This window comes from Ovis aries, chromosome 13, assembly GCF_016772045.2.
Source record: "Ovis aries strain OAR_USU_Benz2616 breed Rambouillet chromosome 13, ARS-UI_Ramb_v3.0, whole genome shotgun sequence".
Classification (NCBI taxonomy): Eukaryota; Metazoa; Chordata; class Mammalia; order Artiodactyla; family Bovidae; genus Ovis; species Ovis aries.
This window is the reverse complement of record NC_056066.1, coordinates 61,048,340-61,066,512: the sequence shown is the minus strand read 5'-3', so window position 1 is coordinate 61,066,512 and position 18,173 is coordinate 61,048,340. Positions and strand designations below refer to the sequence as shown.

Here is an 18,173-nt window from a genome sequence, read left to right as displayed (position 1 = left end):
AGGAAATGGGAGAAGTTTGCATCCCCTTAGGCCTGAGGAGCCTGCCAGCTTCCCAGCCCTGCAGTGTGCTGGGCTGAATTCCACTTTCTTTATCCTCACAGCTATCTCTCCCTGGAGCCCTGGTCTCCAGAAAAGGCCCCCAATTCCTCTTTCTCTTTGAACCCCCTGCCCCCTGGCTGAGCCCCTGCCCTCCCTGAACCCCACCTTTTCCTCCCCATCTCCCTTCCTTTCCCTATCCACAAATCCTAGCTAGTAAAGGTATAGAAGTAGTTACCTCCCTCATGCCAGATTTTTTACTTGAATGAGCTCACTTAATCCTCGGGGAGGAAACAAGTTCAGAGAAGTCAGGCAGCTTGTCCAAGGACACACAGCCAGAGTAGGGGGAGCTGGATGTGACTCTGGACAGTCTGTGTCCAGCTCCTTCTGGTCTTGAAGATTACTGGCCAGGAGGACCCACCCCCGGCTGGTGGGAATGACCCTTCCCACTTAGAGTTTAAAGGCCAGGGGAGCACTGAGAAGGGAGGGCCTCAGGGCAGCCCAAGAAAGCAGCAGACTGACTGAGGATGAACAATGGTCACCTGAGCTTATGTTTCCTAAACTAAAATTAAACTTAAGAGGGATCTGAAATTTCTGTAATCAAATAATCACCTGTACCGAGGTTCTTATGATGCACCAAGACCTGGGGGTGATGGGGGAGGCCCAGATTCCAGGATTTGGGGTGGGAGATGGATGAAATAACCTTCACTTGCTGCCCAACCTCCTTGGCATTCATGCAACAAAAGTTCATTGAGTACCTACTGTGTGCCAGGCCATGAGCCGGGCACTGAAGACACAGCAGTGAGCAAGCTTCTGCACTCATGTTGCTGATATTCTGATGGGAAAGACCCTGGATAAACAGATAAACCAAAGAAAAACTACTTTTGGTAGTGAGGGAGGGAGCTGCTTTGCTGTGTGGGTGGAAGCGTTTCAGGCAGAGGGTACAGTACCTGAAGAGGTCTGAGGTAGGAGGGTGTATGGAGAGCGGGGTGGTAGGACTCACCAGAGTGCAGGAGCCTGTGGTCCTCCTGGCTGGTTAGTGGTGCCACCACCCGCCGGGTTTAAAACATCTTTGCGTTTCTGTTGGTGTCGCTCCCTATTTAAAAGCCCCCATCGCCCTCTGGGCTTCCCTGGTGGCTCAGAGGTGGAGATACAGGTTGGACCTCTGGGTTGGGAACATCCCCTGGAGGACGGCATGACAACCCACTCCAATATTCTTGCTAGCAAATTCTTGCTAGGAAGAACCTGGTGGGCTGCAGTCCTTGGGGTCACAAAGAGTCGGACACAACTGAAACAACTGAGCACACACAGTTATCTCTGTCATCTCTAGAGACACCAAAACCCCTTGATGGGATATTCCAGGTCCTTCCTGATGCTCCCCACCTCCCTCTTCATTACCTTCACCACACTCTGGCTCAACAACCTCAATAATATTATCACTCATTTATTGAGCACTCTCTGTGGGTCAGGCAATGTGCTGGATACTGGAACTGCATCTCATGGAATCTCCAAGTGGCCCTATGAAGCAGGCTTTGCTATTTGATAGATGAAGAAACTGACTATCTTGGTGCTGGAGATAGTCAGCTAGCAAGTTGGGCAGGGGGGTGTGGGCGTTGCTGGGATTGGAATCCAGGCAGTCAGGCTGTGGACCCCATCCTCCTCGTTACTGTGACTCTGCCCCCTGCACTGAAAAAAATGAAGAGATTGCCGACACAATCAAGACTCCTGTTTAGATGCATGTATTACTCTTGTATTTAACCATCTGAAATTCTCTGTGCTCCTTTGGAGCCCTGCAGTTCCAAGTTTGAATCCTGGCTGTGACTGTAGAAGGGTCAGAACTGGGTGGCAGCTGCCATATGAAGAGAGAGAGTGGGGAGCATGAAGAAAGCTCCCTGGTAGGTACACACGAGGGACAGTGCCCAGCCTCTGGTCAGTGCTGGCCCCCATCTTGCTCAGTGCTGGCTGCAGGGAGGGCTGGTTTCTCCCTGTCAGAGCCTCAGTTTACCCAGGTACACAGCCAGCATGGAGCAGTCTGAGCTCCTTGACCTTTTTCATATCACAGTCCCCCTTTGACAGTTTAATGAAAGATACGTGCGAGCTAAGTCACTTCAGTCATGTCTGACTCTGCGACCCTGTGGGCTGTAGCCTGCCAAGCTGCTCTGTCCATGGGATTTTACAAGCAAGAATACTGGAGTGGGTTGCTGTGCCCTCCTCCAGGGGATCTTCCCGACCCAGGGATTGAACCCTTGTCTCTTACGACTCCTGCATTGGCAGGTGAATTCTTTACCACTAGTGCCACCCAGAAAAAATACGTAGAGATGAAAAAATTGCATATACTTCTGGTGGGGGAGTCGGGGGCGGGGGTATCACAGTCCCCACCAGGAATCTATAAACTCTAGGTGCAGCTGTTGGGAGGCAGTGTGGGACACCGTTTAGGCTCTTGGACTCTGGGGGCAGAGTCCCGGATTCAGATACTGGCTCCCCCAGGCACTAACTGGGTGACCTCAGTCTTCTAATGACAAAATCAGTAATTTTACTCACCTCACATGCTGTTGAGATGTGAGCAATTGAGACACTGCAGGAAAGCCAGATCAAGCATCTCGGGGAGTGGTCAGAAGGGGACTCCCAGTATTTAAGGAAATATTTCTCCAAGGGTGGCTCATGGATTACCTGGATCAGAATCCCATGGGGGACTTGTTTAAAATTCATGTTCCCTGACTTCTTGCCCAGGAAATCTGATTCTGCAGGTCTAGGTTGGAGGCTGGAAGTGTGCATTTTAAACCAGTCTCTGCCTCCCAGTTCTGCCAGGAGTTAGTTTGGTAGGTTCTATGTTTTTCCCACCTCTTCAGTCCTGGTCCTGGAAAGAGACCAAGTTTCCCGGAGGCTGGGAAGAAAGGAAAACAGGTGCAGGGATGGAGCAAGGGACACCCTGGGTGCCCGCCACCACCACCACCACCCCCCCCCCCCCCCCCCGCCCCCGGTCCCGCTCTAGGGACGGATAGAACCCAGGGCTACTCCACCCTTACCCTCCAGTGGGTCTTGGCCTCCCAGGGTACTTCAGGCTGCCCGCTGTGTGAGGACTGATGCCCTTCAGGCCAGGCGACACAGGGTGGGGCGAAAAGGCCTCCAGGGAGCAGAAAGGAAAGCGAAACTTCCTACCCAGACTTTCGCTTTCGCCGCCTCCGCGCTGTCCAGGTGGCCCCGGAGCGCGATCCCCTGTCGCCCTGGGGTTCGGTCACCCGCGCGCCCCAGACCTGGTTCCCGGAGCACTGCGTTCGTTCCCCTATGGCCGGCGACCCCTGGCGGAGGGACGAAGGGAAGGTCTCCGACAGCAGGCGACCCATGGCGGGGGCCGGGGGTCCCCTGCGCCTCCGAGAATGGCTGGTGGCGCAGATCGAGAGCGGGCGCTATGCGGGGCTGCGCTGGGAGGACGCAGGCAAGACCCTCTTCCGCATCCCCTGGAAGCACGCAGCCAAGCAGGGTTACCAGGTGCGGCAGGACGCTGCGCTCTTCAGGGTAAGGGAGTGGGGGCGGGGGTCCCAAGTTTGGTTCCCGGAGGGCTCTGTATGCACGCGGTCCCAGCGCCTGGGGCGACCTGATGCGCTGTTATCTCGGGCCACTCGCTCAGCCCTTAACCTCAGCTGTCTCTAGGTTGATGATAATGTTTTCTACGTATGGGAGACCCTCCCGTGGGTGCCTGCTATGTCGCTTCAGTTGTGTCCAACTCTTCCTCACGCCATGGACAGTAGCCCACCAGGCTCCTCTGTCCATGGGATTCTCCAGGCAAGAATACTGGAGTGGGTTGTCATGTCCTCCTCCAGGGGATCTTCCCAGACCCAGGGATCAATGCAGGAGTCTCTTATGTCTCCTGCATTGACAGGAGGGTTCTTTACCACTAGCACCACCTGGGAAGCCCACCCTCTTAAAAGCGAATTAGCCAAGGGCTGCATGACTTGCACCGTCCTCACCCACTAGGGTACTTCACCCTCTTGGGGAAATTAGATACCACTGCCACAGATGGAAATTCCCTCCACTTCCCACCCCTAAACGCTTAACCCCAGCAACTTCGGGACATTTTCTGTGCTTCCCAACACCAGCCCTTCTCAGGGACCTCCTCCAGGAATGCCTTGTCTTTCTTCAGTCACCATTAACTTCCTCTCAAACTGTCTCTTTCCCATCAAGGTTTTAACTCGGATCTCTTCCATGAGCAATAAGCAACCAGCCACATCCCAGACCGCTGCCACCATCCCAAACACCACAGCTGCCTCCAGCTCCTGCTTCTCTGGTAGCTCCCCTCTACTTTCACAGGGTATAAGGCATCTAGAAAGGGCCTTCTGGTCATCAACTCCCTCACTCATAGCCCCTCAGCTCCTCCTCTCCCCAGTCTGGCTTCTCTTTCTCCTGCTGATGTCGCTAATTGTCTCTCAGAATGCCATTGCTATCATCTTCTTAGACACCCCCTCCCCCGCCTCAGTTGGTCTACATCTAGTGGTCCCCTCCTCCTCCTTGAAACAGTCTCACTTGGTTCCCAGGATCTCTGTGTGCCCACTCCACTCCCACCCTGACCTGTTCTCCTCCTGCCTTCCGGGCCCCTGCTTCTCAGCCTCCATCCCCTCTCCTCCTCTTTCCATGTTCGCAGCACTCCCTCCTGGGCCTCCCTCCCGGTGTCCCACTCTCCTTACACAGCCTCAGCGTGGAGCCCAGTGTTTCCCGGCCTCCCCTCCAAGCCCCAAGCCTGCTAGTCCAGCACTCCCAGACCTCTCAAACTCAGCACCTCCTCAGGACCACACTTGTCAGCTCCCCACTGCAAAATTGTTTTTCAAAATGGGAGATGGCATCACCCACCACCCAGACTGCAGAACCAGGCACCTGAACCTTGGCTGCTCCCCTCTCTTCCAATCTCATTCTAACCCATTACCAAGGTGTTTGGCTCTTTCTGCAGAACTGCTCTTTCAGCCATCTACTTGGATCCATTCCATCATCTCTCACCAGGACAACTGAGTGCCCTGCTTTCCCGTCCCTTGGCTCTCCCCTTTGTCCTCCAGAGGGATCACTCTAAATGTAAATCTTGCCTCTGCACTCCCCTCCTCAGATTCCTTCCATGGCTTCCTGTTGCTCCTGTAATTAAGTCCCAACTCCTTACCAGGACCTCAGAGCCCTGCACAAACTGCTCCTCTCTGGCCTCTGTCCACCTCTCCCCACTCCCTCCCCAACTTCAGACCCAGCCAGATACTTCTTTCACTTTCCAAATGGTTCCTGTGTCTCTCACTGGGAGACCTTTGTACATTCCGTTCCCCCTGCCTGGAACACCCTCTCCTCCTTTACCGGCCAAATCCCATCATGCTCAGCATAAACATCCCCTACTGAAGACAAGCCTCCCCTGATGTATTCATTTGTTTAAAGCATTGAGGAAGCTCTCAGTGCTTCTCCAAGTCAGCCCTGATCCCTTCTGCTTCCTCCATTGAACAACTTTCCCTATGAATTATAAGTGCCTTGTATGACTCTGCCTCCTCCAGCTGCCTGCGGGTGGTGACCCGGAGCACAATGCCTGGCCCGCGGAAGGAACTCATTAAGTGTCGAACAGGTGGTTACCTGGCCTGTACCTTAAGGCTATGTGCTGTTCAGAAGTGGGAGATTCTGTGGACTGGCCCTCCCTATCCCTCTTTGGGGGTGCTTTGACCCATCCTTCAACCCACTAGTGACACACACATGTGGCCCCCTGGCTTCATGCCCTCCTGGTACCTCAGAGCCCACAGGATAATGCTTGGCCTTCATAATCCAACTTCAGTCTGTCTTCTTCCTTAATTCCTCTTTTCCTTTCCCCCAACACATGCAGTAGATCCTCATTCTTCACAGATTGCATGTTGACAAATTCTCTTGCTTGCTGAAATTATGTATAATCCCCCAATTGATATTCAAGGCACTTCTGCAGTCATTCACAGAATGGAAAAAAAAAAAAAAAAAAACTGGGTCACCAATATGCATACTTCCAGCAGAGGCTGAACAAGGTGACAACCCCAGTTTCAGCTCTTCTACTGTCCTTTCACAGGTATCCTTTCAGAGACAATCTTTAGTGCCACATTTTTGATACTTTTTGTGCTTTCTGTTGGTGATTTCACTGTCTAAAATGACCCCCAAGCCCACACAGTGCTGAAGCTTTGTTAGGACTCCTGACACAGGAAGGGTGTGATGTGCCTTTTGGAGAAAATACCCGTATAAGGTAAGTTCCTTTCAGATGTGAGTTATAGTGTTGTTGGCCATCAGTTCACTGTAAATTAATCAACAGTTTATATTCAATAAGGTGTCCTTCAACAGAAACACACATAAAACAAGGTTATGTATTGACTAGTTGATAAACAGGATGTATTGACCAGTTGATGTACCAGAGGCGGACAAGGACTTAGCCTTGTATTTCCTTTAGGAGCGATAGTTCAGTGTCCCCGTACTCAGTGTATCTGTAAATTCTATGAAACACAGCTACCATGAGTAATGAGAATCAACTATATACCCTCACATACGTATATCAGCTCGCCATGCCAGGCTGCTCACTGTCCCCTGCGTGCCTCATGCCACACTTCAGCTCAAGCTGTTATCCCGCCAAGAATATCACTTCACCTGGCAATTTCCTACTCATCCTTTAAGGCCAAACTCAGTCCATCCCACAAATATTTACTGAGCATCTCTTGGGTGCCAAGCGCCACTCTATGTGCTTGGGGGGCACAGCAATGTTCCCAAAGATCTCTCTCTCAGCTTGGTGATAGCAACCTGAGCCTTCAGCCCAGGGTACCTTTGAGTTAGAGCATCATGAATAGAATGAACAAGTTCTGCAGTAAACAAGCACGGACTGTGTGCCGGGTGCTGTGCTAAGCATCTTACACAGACTACTCATCTTACACCTGCCACAACCACGTGAGGTTAGGTATTATTAGCACTGTTTACAGACAGCAAAATCAAGCCTTAAAGGTCTCACCCCTGGCAAGAGACACCAACACGGGAAATGTGGCTTTCGTCTGGTGTCCCAGTAAGCCTGGGATCTCCAAGAGCAATAACTGAGTGCGATTTATCAGTTAAATCACCACCCCACCCCCCCCCGCCCCGCCCAATCCACCACTGATTCCTGAATGTGATCAATTCAAGCAAGACATCTCTTGTCTTCCCCTTTGACTACTCTGCTCCACACTGGCCTTCCTTGAAATCTAGCTCACCCCCATGGCCTTGGCCCTTGCTGTTCTGGGAAGAACAGCCTTCCCCCAGTTCTTCATCAGACTCCTTCCTTCTTTTCCATCAGGCTTCAGCCCAAATGCCACTTCCTCCAAGAAGCCTTTTCTGATAACCCTCTCTAAAGCAGTCCCTCCCATTTTTTATTTATTTAGTCCCTCTACCATAACAGTTGGGCTTCCCAAGTGCCAAGTAGGAGGCAGAGGTTCAGTCCCTGAGTCAGGAAGATCCTCTGGAGAAGGAAATGGCAACCCACTCCAGTATTCTTGCCTGGGGAGTCTCGTAGACAGAGGAGCCTGGCGGGCTACAGTGCACGGGGTCGCAAGAGTCAGACACGACTGAGCCTCTGAACAGCAAACGACAACCGTAGCAGTCACTCTAATGTGTTTGATGAGTATCTTTGGTTTATACGTGTTCTTGCAAACCAGGCATTGCCGTTTCGTGTATGTTCTTATCTTAGGGACATCGTCTTGTGTTGTAGGTCTCATTCTGTATCTTACTTTGATTTCACTCAGGGTCAGCTCTGAAGATCTATTCTTGTTCTCTGTCCATCTAATTTGTTTCTAGATGCTGTACAGACTCTATAGTGGGTATCTATTACACACACACACACACACACACACACACACACACACACACACACACACACACACACCTACTTTCCCAGGGATGGACACAAATTTTCTTTCCGGACCACAAATAACTGCAGTGAATCTGGTCCCTTCATGAGCTTCTGTGAGAATGCCTTGGGAACTGAAATTTCTGGTCACAGGCTATGCTTATACTTAACTGGACTAGGCATGCCTAAGTACCCTCCAGAAACTCTGCCCCCATTCCACTAACAGTGTCCACATCCCAGCCAGCTGGCTTAGCCAACTGGCTAAATTTTGTAAGCTTACAGGTGATATCTCATACTTTTATCTGCACTTCTGTGGCACTAATGAGTCACAACGTCTTCTCCTATGCTCGTGGGCTACTGGTTGCCTCTTCTGTAAACAACCCATTGGTGTCCTTTGATAAGATTTTTTTTTCTTTTGGGGTTGTTCTCTGTTTCTTCTTGATTTGCAGGAGTTCCCATATGTTCTAGATCTTAGCCCCTTGCTGATTTCAGACTTTGCAAATTTTTTGCCTATGGTTCATGCCCTCAAAATTTTGTTTAAGAAACATTATCTGCCCCCTAGAAGATTTCTTCCTACATAATCTCCTATTAGGTTTATGGTTTCACCTTACTTTTGTTTTTTTGGTCACCCGGAGTCCACTTTGTATGGTGCAGTAGATGTGGATTTCATTTACGGCTCTCCAGGTAGCAGGTCCAGAGAAGGCAATGGCACCCCACTCCAGCACTCTTGCCTGGAAAATCCCATGGGCGGAGAGGCCTGGTGGGCTGCAGTCCATGGGGTCGCTAAGTTGGACATGACTGAGTGACTTCACTTTCACGTTTCACTTTCATGCATTGGAGAAGGAAATGGAAACCCACTCCAGTGTTCTTGCCTGGAGAATCCCAGGGACGGGGGAGCCTGGTGGGCTGCCGTCTATGGGGTCGCACAGAGTCGGACACAACTGAAGTGATTTAGCAGCAGCTAGCAGGTCACTGCCATCATTTTCTGTCCCATTGTATTATTTATTTATTTCTCACAATCCATAATTTGGAATATAATTATTTCTTTTCAGCCGTTGGCGGCTGCCTTCTCCCATTAGACTTGCATTCCTTGAGAACAGGGATGTCTATCTTGCTCCCCCTTCAGTCTATAACTTGAGCTTGCTCAAGGAGCAGGAGCTCAAGAGATAAGCGTTGGATGGAGGGAGGGAGGAACAGAGGAGCCTAGGGGCAGAGAAAGAGAGAAAAGGGTGGGAGCCAAGGCAGTCCTCATCCCTTTCCCTGGCACCAGCCCTGTCTCCCAGGTCGTTCCTCCCCAATTCCCCTGCTTATCCCCAGGCCTGGGCCATATACAAGGGCAAGCACCTAGAGGGCATTGACAAGGAGGATCCCTCTACCTGGAAGACACGGCTCCGCTGTGCCCTCAACAAGAGTGCTGACTTCTGTGAAGTACCTGAGCGCAGCCAGCTGGACATCTCCAACCCCTATAAGGTCTACAGGCTCCTGTCTGATGGTGCCCACGACCCAGGTACCATACTGCCCCCTGGAGGTAGAAGCTTAGAATGGCTCTCTAGGCAATAAGGACTCCACCTTGCCCATCTGTAAAATGGGAAAGAGTGAACTTACTGAGCTTAAAATCATGGGCTGGTAAACATAGAAGGCTGCTTAAAGTTTATCTCCCCATTCCGAAAAGAGGAAACTGAGGCCCAGAGAGAGGTGAGCCTTGCCTGAGATCATGCAGTGAGCTGGAATCATCTCAGACAAAGTTGAAGGGATTCACCTTGGGGCCCATGAAACCACGGACTGTTTCTTGCTCCATCCAGTTACCAGGGCTTGTGCTCCCAGTAAAGAGGAGGGCATTCTTCAGAGCCAGCAGAAGCCCCCTGGAGGAGTGACAGAGCCAGGCTGCAGGACAGAAGAGCAGGTCAGCATGTCCTTCTCGCCCCTGCAGCCTTGCCAACCCAGTCACCTCGCACGCATGCCAGCCCCTCTACAATCTCCAGTGCATCACCGCATCCTCTCCACCAGGTCTTGGCCATCATTGTCCCCATCCCGCGATCAGCTCTGCTTCCTACCTCTTCTCCATCTCTGCGATCACTTTCAGCTCCTTCATTCTATTCTCCTTAACTCCACCATCTCTGTCCCATTGTCTCCATCACCTTCACCTCCATCCCTCCTGTGCATCAATCCTATTTTCTCCCATTTCACCCCTCTCCCCTGTTATCACTGGGTCTATCAGTGTGTCCCCACTCATGCCACCAAATCCAGTTCCACCATTGTATTCCCTTCACCTTCATCACCTCTAGCTCTCTATCATCTCCCGTCGTCTCTGTCTCCATCATTGTCTGCATCGCTCTTACTCCACCCTGACATGTCTCCTCCTTCATCTACAGTCCATTGCTCCATCCCCATCACCCTATTAGCCTGGTTCATTCCACTGTCCCCCGGGCGCCATTCCATCCATCGCTCTGTCCCCCCATCTCTGTCACTCCATCTCCTAATTCACTCCTAGCACTTCTCTCCCTACCACAATGAATTTCATCTCTGACCCCATCATCTCCAAAAACCCCATCAACTCTCTCTTTACATCTGTGGGGAAAAAGAATCTTCAGCTCTGAAACCTCAAAGTGCCTATTAACCCCAGCTGCCCTCCATTCTGCCCAGACCTCCATCTGCCCCAGTGCAGACTGTCTGGGAACTCCTGTGGCCCACAGGTCTCATCTCCTACCCTTATCACCCTTCCTCCCAATGCTCAGGATGTATCCAGCTTAGTCACAGAGGATAAGGACAAGGAGCAGCCCTCCAGGCTAGCCCAGCAGGACTTCCTGCTCCCAAGCCCTTTGGCTGACCACAGTAAGGACTGGGTCTCCTCACCCAACCCTGCCCCCTCCCTGGCCTCTTCTGTGACCTTGTTGTAAGGGTAAAGGCACCCAGGGTGAGACAATGCCTTATTGCTTTTTTCCTTCCCCAGGCTACCAGGCACAGAATCCCGTTCACCCCTGGAGCCCTTTGCCCTCTGAGGATTTCAGCAACCCTGGTAAAGAACTGGAAGGCCCTCTCCTGACCACTGTGCAGAACTGGGAAGGCCCAGGATTGAGGCCAAGTAGCCTCTGTCTCCCACCCAAAGCACCCATGCAGACTCCAGATAACAAGAGCGAACATTTGTTGAGGGCTATGGCAACCCACTCCAGTGTTCTTGCCTGGAGAATCCCAGGGACGGTGGAGCCTGGTGGGCTGCCGTCTATGGGGTCGCACAGAGTCGGACACGACTGAAGCGACTTAGCAGCAGCAGCAGCAGCAGTAGCTTATGCCAGGCATCCTTCTAAGTCTCCCCACAGCCCTGTGAGATAGATATTGCCATTCCTGTCATTTTACAGATGCAGAAGCCAGACACAGAGATTAAGAACCCTGCCCAAAGCCACACAGTAACCTTGCGAAAGTTACTAAGAGGCCACAGTTCCTAAGTGGCAGTGAGAGATTAGAATCCAAGGGCCTGGCTACAGAGCCCACAGCCCTAACCACTGAGCATACTGCTAACTGGAGGCTGCTGTTTTATTGTTGTTGCTATTATTATTATTTCTTCCAGCACTAAAATCCTTGCTGGGAAGACGCTCCTAGAATTCCAGAAACTGGGGCTAGGAGGGCAGCAGTATCACGCCCTCATTGTACTGATGGCTCCAAACTCTGATTTTGAAGCTCAACTACCAGTTCCATCCTGGTAGTTAGATGTATCCGTTGAAAGTAGTTACACTGGAAGCTGCAATTACATACTACCACCACCACTACTGCTAGAATTATTATCACTTAACGGGAGAGAATGTCAGAAATTCCTGAGGTGGGGGCCGGGAGGACCGCTGGGTCCTCTGCCCGGTCGTGTGGATGGAGGGGAAGCCGGCGCCGCCAACGCCGGGCGCGCCCGCTCCCTTTCCCGCAGATTGCTGGCTGCACGTGCGGCTCTTCTACCGCGCGGAGCTGGTGCGCGAAGCCACAGCGCTGGCGGCCGAGGGCTGCAGCCTGAGCCCGCGCGCGGCCACCGCGGCCGCCGAGCGACTGCTGGGGCCGCCGCCGAGGGTCGCGCAGGTTCGCTTCCCGGAGCCGCCGGCCAGCGCCCACGTGCTGCGGCGCCTGCTGCCCCACCTGGAGCGCGGCGTGCTGCTGTGGGTGGCGCCCGAGGGCGTCTTCGCCAAGCGCCTCTGCCAGGGCCGCGTGTACTGGCGCGGCCCGCTTGCCCCGCACCGCGCGCAGCCCAACAAACTGGAGCGCGAGCGCACCTGCCAGCTGCTCGACACGCGCCGCTTCCTCGCGGGTAAGAGCGCGACAGCCGGGCCACGGGTTTGAGAATTCTGGGCCTGGGATGGACCTGGAAACAAAGGACATGACACGGAAACACCGAGAGTGGGAACGAATACGGACATGGGCCTGCAGCAGGTGGAGGTGTAGGCTTGTGGCAGGCTTGGGGCGCTGGGTGTGGGACAGAAGCCTAGGACCTGGGCACGTGTTGTCTTAGGGCATTAAGCACAAGGTGGGCATTGGGGCACTGGGCACAAGATAGGCATAGATGAGTGGCAGTGGGCATGGTAGTGAGCCTAGGGCACGAGGCACAGGGCCTGAGAATTAGAAGCGAGACATGAGACAGGCATAGGGATGTGGAAGTGGGCCTGGGCACATGGGGGATGTGGATTTACAGGACATGGTCAGGAGATATGAGCACAAGGTGGGCATCAGATGGGATCCCCCCACCCCAGACCCCACCATCTCGGTGCCCGTAGAACTGCGAGCCCACCTACAGGATGGTCGCCCGGAGCCCGAATACCAGATCCGGCTGTGCTTTGGTGAGGAGTACCCGGGGCCCCCGGACCAGCCCGAGGATCGGCTCATTATGGCCCATGTGAGTCACTTTCCACACCAGCGGAGAACCACCCCCCACCCAGCCCCTCTAAATAGCCTCTCACTGCTCCCTCCAGTCCCAGCTCTGCCCCTGACCTGCCATATGACCTCTGATCTGGAAGACCTCCTGTGTGAAAATGCATGTGGAGATGGGTTGTCACTCCCCACCCCTCAACAAAGTGGGTGGGTTAGGAGAAGTTTGGCTCATTCCTCCACCTCACTCTCACCCCACAGGTGGAGCCAGTCTTCGCCAGGGAACTCCTCCTGCACTCGAAGATTCACGGCCAGGTGCCCGGGTGGCAGGTTCCCAGCCTAGCATCCCCGACAGCATCAATCACCCTCTGATGCAGCTGAGTCAGCCCTAAGCGGCTTCTTCTTCATACCATACCCACTAAAAAACTCCCCACAGGGTATAGATCCCACCCTAGTCCTGCCCCAACTGAGCCAGGGGATTTAAGGTAGGTTGGGACAGTGGAAGCCAGTCACAGCCTTCAACCACTCAGCCACCAAGCTGGAGCCTGGGAACCAGGCGCAGAGATAGACAGCTGGACCTGAGGCATCAGGCTTGGAAATCAAACTCAACCTTGAGGCTCCAGAAATAACAATTAGGACAGAAACAAGGCTTGATCTTTTTGTTGAGAGTCGGACATGTCTACACTGGTTTACCTAAAGCAGACTCTTAACTGCAGTTGATCCGTTATAAAGTTTGCTTAAAGCTGAGTTTACTGGGAGTTCCCTGGCACTCCAGTGGTTAGGACCCTGCACTTCCACTGCTGGGGGCCCAGGTTGGAGGGATCCCTTGTCAGGGAACTAAGATCCTTCAAGCCCCACAGTCTGGCCAAAAAAAAAAAAAGGGGGGGGGGGTGGGGAGGGGTGGCTGAGTTTACTAATAATTAAACCCTTGGTATGGTTTAGACTGAAGCCCAACCAGTAACAGAACTGTCACACTTCTGAGGGGTTCTGAGTTTCCAGACCCTCATTCCACCTGCCACAAGTCTCTCTTCTTTGGAGGGGGTAAGCGGTAGTGGGGGTCGGGGCTCCCAAAACAGAGGACTTGACCTGAACTTGGGGCTTTGAATGCTAACTACTAAACCACCACCTGTAGATACTGACTTTGGAGAACCTGAGGCAGGCCTAGGATAGGAATCTAAGTGGGAGCCAGGAGTCCATCCCATCCCCAAGCCCCACCAATTTTTGCAAAATGTGAGTTGTAGGGAGTCTGTGAGGATTGGGAGGGAACCCCCTCCACCATGAAGGCAGTGACCCTGCCTTGTCAGTAAAGTCACTGTTTTCTACCCCAAATATCAGACCTTTTACCTTTTCTGATTTCTGACTTTATTTATGGGAGTTCTCTTACAGATGGCAATGTAATAAATTTTTCAGTGGTACATAAATAAGCCACTTTTACAGAGGAGAAACTGTGTGACTCCACAAAGGAGAGAAGTCAGTCAAATCACTATTTTTAAAATTCACTCTACAAATGTTTATTGAGCACCTACTCTGTTTCAGGCAAATGCTGCACACCAGGGATAGAGCAGACCATGGTCCCTATTCTCTTGGGGGTCACAAACCTGTTTTGCAGCAGTGGCCCGGTAACTGTCCTCTACCCCTGCCCCTCACAGAAGGAGTAGCATTAAGGAGGTCCAGACTTCGGAGTTGAAATCACAGCTTTGGTCTCTCATGAGCTGTGCCACCTCAGGCAAGGCACTTAACTTCTCTAAGCCTCAGATTCCTCATCTACTCTGAGGGCCTCTGGAGCAGAGTCAGTCTGAGAAGCAACTGTCGAGAGGGGAGGGGAGCTGGCCTAGCATGTCAGTGGCACGCAGGAGGTGCCGGCTGACTTGGTTTGCTTGGGGCTGGGAGAGCACGGTGGAGGTTGCTTCATCCTTCAGAAGCCTTGACTGTCCTGGGCTTCGCTGTACCCCCAGCCTAAGGCTGCAGCTATCGGAGAAACTCAAGGTGACAGTCCTCGTCATGCCCAAACCCTTACTCGGTGCCAGAACTCTAAAAGGGCACTGGATTCCGTGTAAGCTTTACCACAGCCTGGACAACTGCAGAGTCATCAGCTCCATTTTAGAGATGGGAAACTGAGGCTCAGCCAGAGAATTGGTTGAGAGCCTCTGGGAAGGGGGATGTCTCTGGCCTGAGGTCTGTCCTCCCCATACTAGTCACTAGAGGGCGCCAGCGCCCAGCAAGCCAGGTTTGGGCTGGCTCTCATAACCACCCTAGATGCCCCACCTCTTGCAGACCCCAGTGCTAGAAGGGCAGGAACAGTGTGACCCCGAGTGCTCTGCACTGCGGGGAGGAGAAAGAGAATCACGGGCCTGGGAGGACGAGGAAAGGAGAAAGAGGAAACCAGAGGTGGGGATTCAAGAGGCCCCTGAGGCTCTTCTCACAAAGCTCCCTGTGCTTGAGCCACAGATCCTACCTCTGCTCTCTCCTGAGAGTGTCTGCGTGTGTGTGTGTCTCCCTCGTCCTGTCTTGGTGGATTTCTCTCTCTTGTTCAGTTATTCTTTTTCTGTGCTCTGCGCACGTGCGCCTGTGCACGGGGCTGGCTCTCAGTGTCTCCCCTTTCGCGTCCACTTGCTGTCTCTTGTCTCCGCCTGTCTCCTCTGTGTGTTCCTGTCTCCCTCTTATTATGTCCCCGCCTCTCTTCCTCTCTGTCCTGCCTTTCTTCATTCTCTCTCTCTCTGCCTGGATCTCTTTTGGTTTCTGTCTCTGTCTCGCCCAGGTGCACATCCTGTCCGTCCTCCACCACCACCACCAGCCAGCACACGTGGGCTGAGGGTCTCAGTCCCTTCCCTCACGTGCCTCCTCACCCTGGGCAGCTGCTCACAGCTTCCCAATCCTGGCCTCTGCTGCCCGCCCCTCTTGAGCCTGGGGGGAGGGGAGCGAGGGAGGAAGGGAGGGCAGCCTGGCGGGCCCACCCCTTTTTGCCTTTCCAGGCTGGGAGGCTGGGCCAGTGGGCCTTTTAACCAGCCTGGGCAGGCTGTGCCGGACACCAGCCCTGGACATCGTGCCTGGCCTCTGCGGTTCCGGCAGCCCGGCCAGCCCGGCCAGCATGCAGCAGCCGCCCCCACCCGGGCCCCTGGCCCCTGCGGCCGAGCCAACCAAGCCTCCTTACAGCTACATCGCCCTGATCGCCATGGCCATCCAGAACTCTCCAGGGCAGCGGGCCACACTCAGCGGCATCTACCGCTATATCATGGGCCGCTTCGCCTTCTACCGCCACAACCGGCCGGGATGGCAGAACAGTATCCGCCACAACCTGTCACTCAACGAGTGCTTTGTCAAGGTGCCCCGCGATGACCGCAAGCCGGGCAAGGGCAGCTACTGGACGCTGGACCCCGACTGCCATGACATGTTCGAGCATGGCAGCTTTCTGCGCCGCCGCCGGCGCTTCACCCGACGGGCAGGTGCCCAGGGCGCCAAGGGCCCCACCAAAGCACGCCGTGGACCCCTCCGAGCCACCAGCCAGGACCCAGGAGCCCCCGACATCGCAGCTAGCAGACAGTGCCCATTCCCACCGGAGCCACTGGAACCCAAGGGCCTAAGCTATGGGGGTCTGATGGGGGCCTTGCCAGCCAGCATGTGCCCGGCTACCACTGATGCCAGACCTCAGACACCCTCAGAGGCCAAGGAGATCCCCACGCCCAAGGCTGCAGGCCCAGGGGAGCTCCCTGGGGCCACCTCGTCTTCCTCGTGCCCTGCTTTTGGCTTTCCCACCAGCTTCTCTGAGGCTGAGGGGTTTAGCAAGGCCCCTGCACCCCTCTTGACCCCCGAGGCCACCATCGGGAGCAGCTACCAGTGCCGGCTGCAGGCGCTGAATTTCTGCATGGGGACTGACCCAGGACTCGAGCACCTCTTGGCCTCAGCAGCCCCCTCCCCTGTACCATCCACCCCTCCAGCCTCCCTCCGGGCCCCGCTGCCCCTGCCAGCTGACCCCAAGGAACCCTGGGTTGCAGGCAGCTTCCCTGTCCAGGGAAGCTCCAGCTACCCATTGGGGCTGACCCCCTGCCTGTACCGGACGCCAGGAATGTTCTTCTTTGAATGAAGGCCAGCCGGCCTCAGGCCGTCCCTGCATAGCCCCTGCCAACTACGCCCTCCAGGTTGAGCCTGACTCTGGGATCTGGGGAGCTCTCAAAGGACACGGGCCTGGCAAGCCCACGACATCTGGGACAGAAAGCCAAGATTGCAGCGGTGAACACTCAGCCAGCCCTAGGGCCTCTGGACAGACTTGGGGGTGAGGGGAAGCAGGGCCCCCTGGGGATTTACTCTGTGGCTCTCAGGGCCAATAAAGCCAGTGTGATGATGAGGGTCAGTCTGCTGGATGGTTGGCAGCTGAATACCAGGACGCCTGGTTCCATGTGGAGTGGGAGTGGTTGTGGGGTTGAATGGCAGGGGCAGGGGACCCCAGATAGATATGTCTCACATGAGGCTCTCTACTGCTGGGGACTTTCTCAGGAGGTTTCCCAGGAAGGCAGAGGAAGGGGGAGCAAGGAGTGGGAGAGAGAGAGAGGAGGGATCCAATCAGGAGAGATGCCCAGCAGGGTTGGGGCTGGGCGGCACTGAGGGGCTGACCCTCCAGCCCCAAAATCTGTGACTCGGCTCCCTCATGATGAGCAGCCACAATACCTGTGACCATTTGTGGTATTTATCTTGTCCTGGGCTCATATATATCTTCTCATATATATATGTGTGGGACAGAATGTTATCCCCATTTTACAGTGGTAGAAACTGAGGCTCAAAGAATTTGGGGCTCACTAGCTCTGGCTCCAAATGGCAAATGAGTGGCAGAGAAGAAATCCAAACCAGGTCTGTGTGGCTCTACCCACCCCCACCCCTACCCCCCAACAACCAATCCTAACTTGCAGTTTGAGTGAGGCTGCAGGGTGGCACATAGGGTCACCCCCTCAGAGGGAGGGGGCATTTTTTGAAGCCTGGCGTGCCAGGGCTAAAAAGCCACCCCTCACCCCTAACACAGACAGGGAGCCCAAGGCTCAAAAGGCAGGCACACTTCCCTTGTCTGGATTTCCCATGTGACTGGGAGACCTCCCTGAGCCAACAGCTCTCTGAAGTCTCCTGGTGTCTCTTTAAGAAAACATTTCCCTTAAAGTGGGAGGGGGTGGCTATCCAGGGTACAGCTCAGAAGAGGCTGAGCCCTGACCTTTGGCCTTCTTCAGCTGCCCCCTTGGGTGGAAGCAGGAGAAGTGGGTATATTCATGTCCCCCATCAGAGGAACAGACTTAGGGACCTGAAACCTCACTGTTCCCACACCTTCCAACACCAGGCTTGCTGAAGCCGATGGCTTGCTTCTGGGACCTCAGTCCCCCGTCTGGATCATGGGTGTAGGGAGAGAAGACAGGAGCCAAGAATTCTTTGCTGGAGGCTCTTGGGTCCCACGAGATGATACCCAGGAGGCTAGAGACCCCTT

At 54.0% G+C, this 18,173-nt stretch overlaps 2 protein-coding genes and 1 long non-coding RNA gene across 6 annotated transcripts; 2 read left to right on the top strand and 1 right to left on the bottom strand.

Annotated features, from left to right (window-relative positions):
- Window positions 1-1,464: 1,464 nt before the first annotated feature.
- Window positions 1,465-3,128, bottom strand: LOC106991530 (uncharacterized). The gene is made up of 3 exons (XR_001435534.3): window positions 3,063-3,128; window positions 2,578-2,920; window positions 1,465-1,722 (listed from the first exon to the last, which is right to left on the bottom strand). It is a non-coding gene; the product is annotated as an uncharacterized LOC106991530 (long non-coding RNA).
- Window positions 3,129-3,198: 70 nt separating this feature from the next.
- LOC106991529 (interferon regulatory factor 4-like) lies at window positions 3,199-17,054 on the top strand. Of its 4 annotated transcripts, XM_027977055.2 has the most exons (8): window positions 3,199-3,552; window positions 9,191-9,380; window positions 9,676-9,776; window positions 10,609-10,705; window positions 10,824-10,889; window positions 11,787-12,158; window positions 12,622-12,740; window positions 12,974-17,054. In XM_027977055.2, exons 1-8 carry the CDS (start codon window positions 3,322-3,324, stop codon window positions 13,082-13,084), a joined length of 1,287 nt encoding a protein of 428 aa, XP_027832856.1. In that variant the 5' UTR covers window positions 3,199-3,321; the 3' UTR covers window positions 13,085-17,054. The 4 variants fall into 4 exon arrangements, with proteins under 4 accessions (XP_027832856.1, XP_042085922.1, XP_042085924.1 ...); XM_042229988.1 differs by having other exon boundaries at window positions 12,622-17,054; XM_060397016.1 differs by lacking the exon at window positions 9,191-9,380 and having other exon boundaries at window positions 3,413-3,552; window positions 12,622-17,054.
- On the top strand, window positions 15,740-17,054 carry FOXS1 (forkhead box S1). Its single transcript, XM_015099819.3, has one exon. The coding sequence runs from the start codon at window positions 15,801-15,803 to the stop codon at window positions 16,791-16,793; it is 993 nt and encodes a 330-aa protein (XP_014955305.3). The 5' UTR covers window positions 15,740-15,800; the 3' UTR covers window positions 16,794-17,054.
- Window positions 17,055-18,173: the final 1,119 nt, after the last annotated feature.

Excerpts from the sequence above, each read along its gene's own strand:
- LOC106991529 (XM_042229988.1), top strand. The coding sequence starts at position 3,322 with ATGGCCGGCGACCCCTGGCGGAGGGACGAAGGGAAGGTCTCCGACAGC. Across the intron at positions 3,553-9,190 it reads AGGACGCTGCGCTCTTCAGG|GCCTGGGCCATATACAAGGG; the intron begins GTAAGGGAGTGG and ends GCTTATCCCCAG. Across the intron at positions 10,706-10,823 it reads AAGCCCTTTGGCTGACCACA|GCTACCAGGCACAGAATCCC; the intron begins GTAAGGACTGGG and ends TTCCTTCCCCAG.
- FOXS1 (XM_015099819.3), top strand. The coding sequence starts at position 15,801 with ATGCAGCAGCCGCCCCCACCCGGGCCCCTGGCCCCTGCGGCCGAGCCA.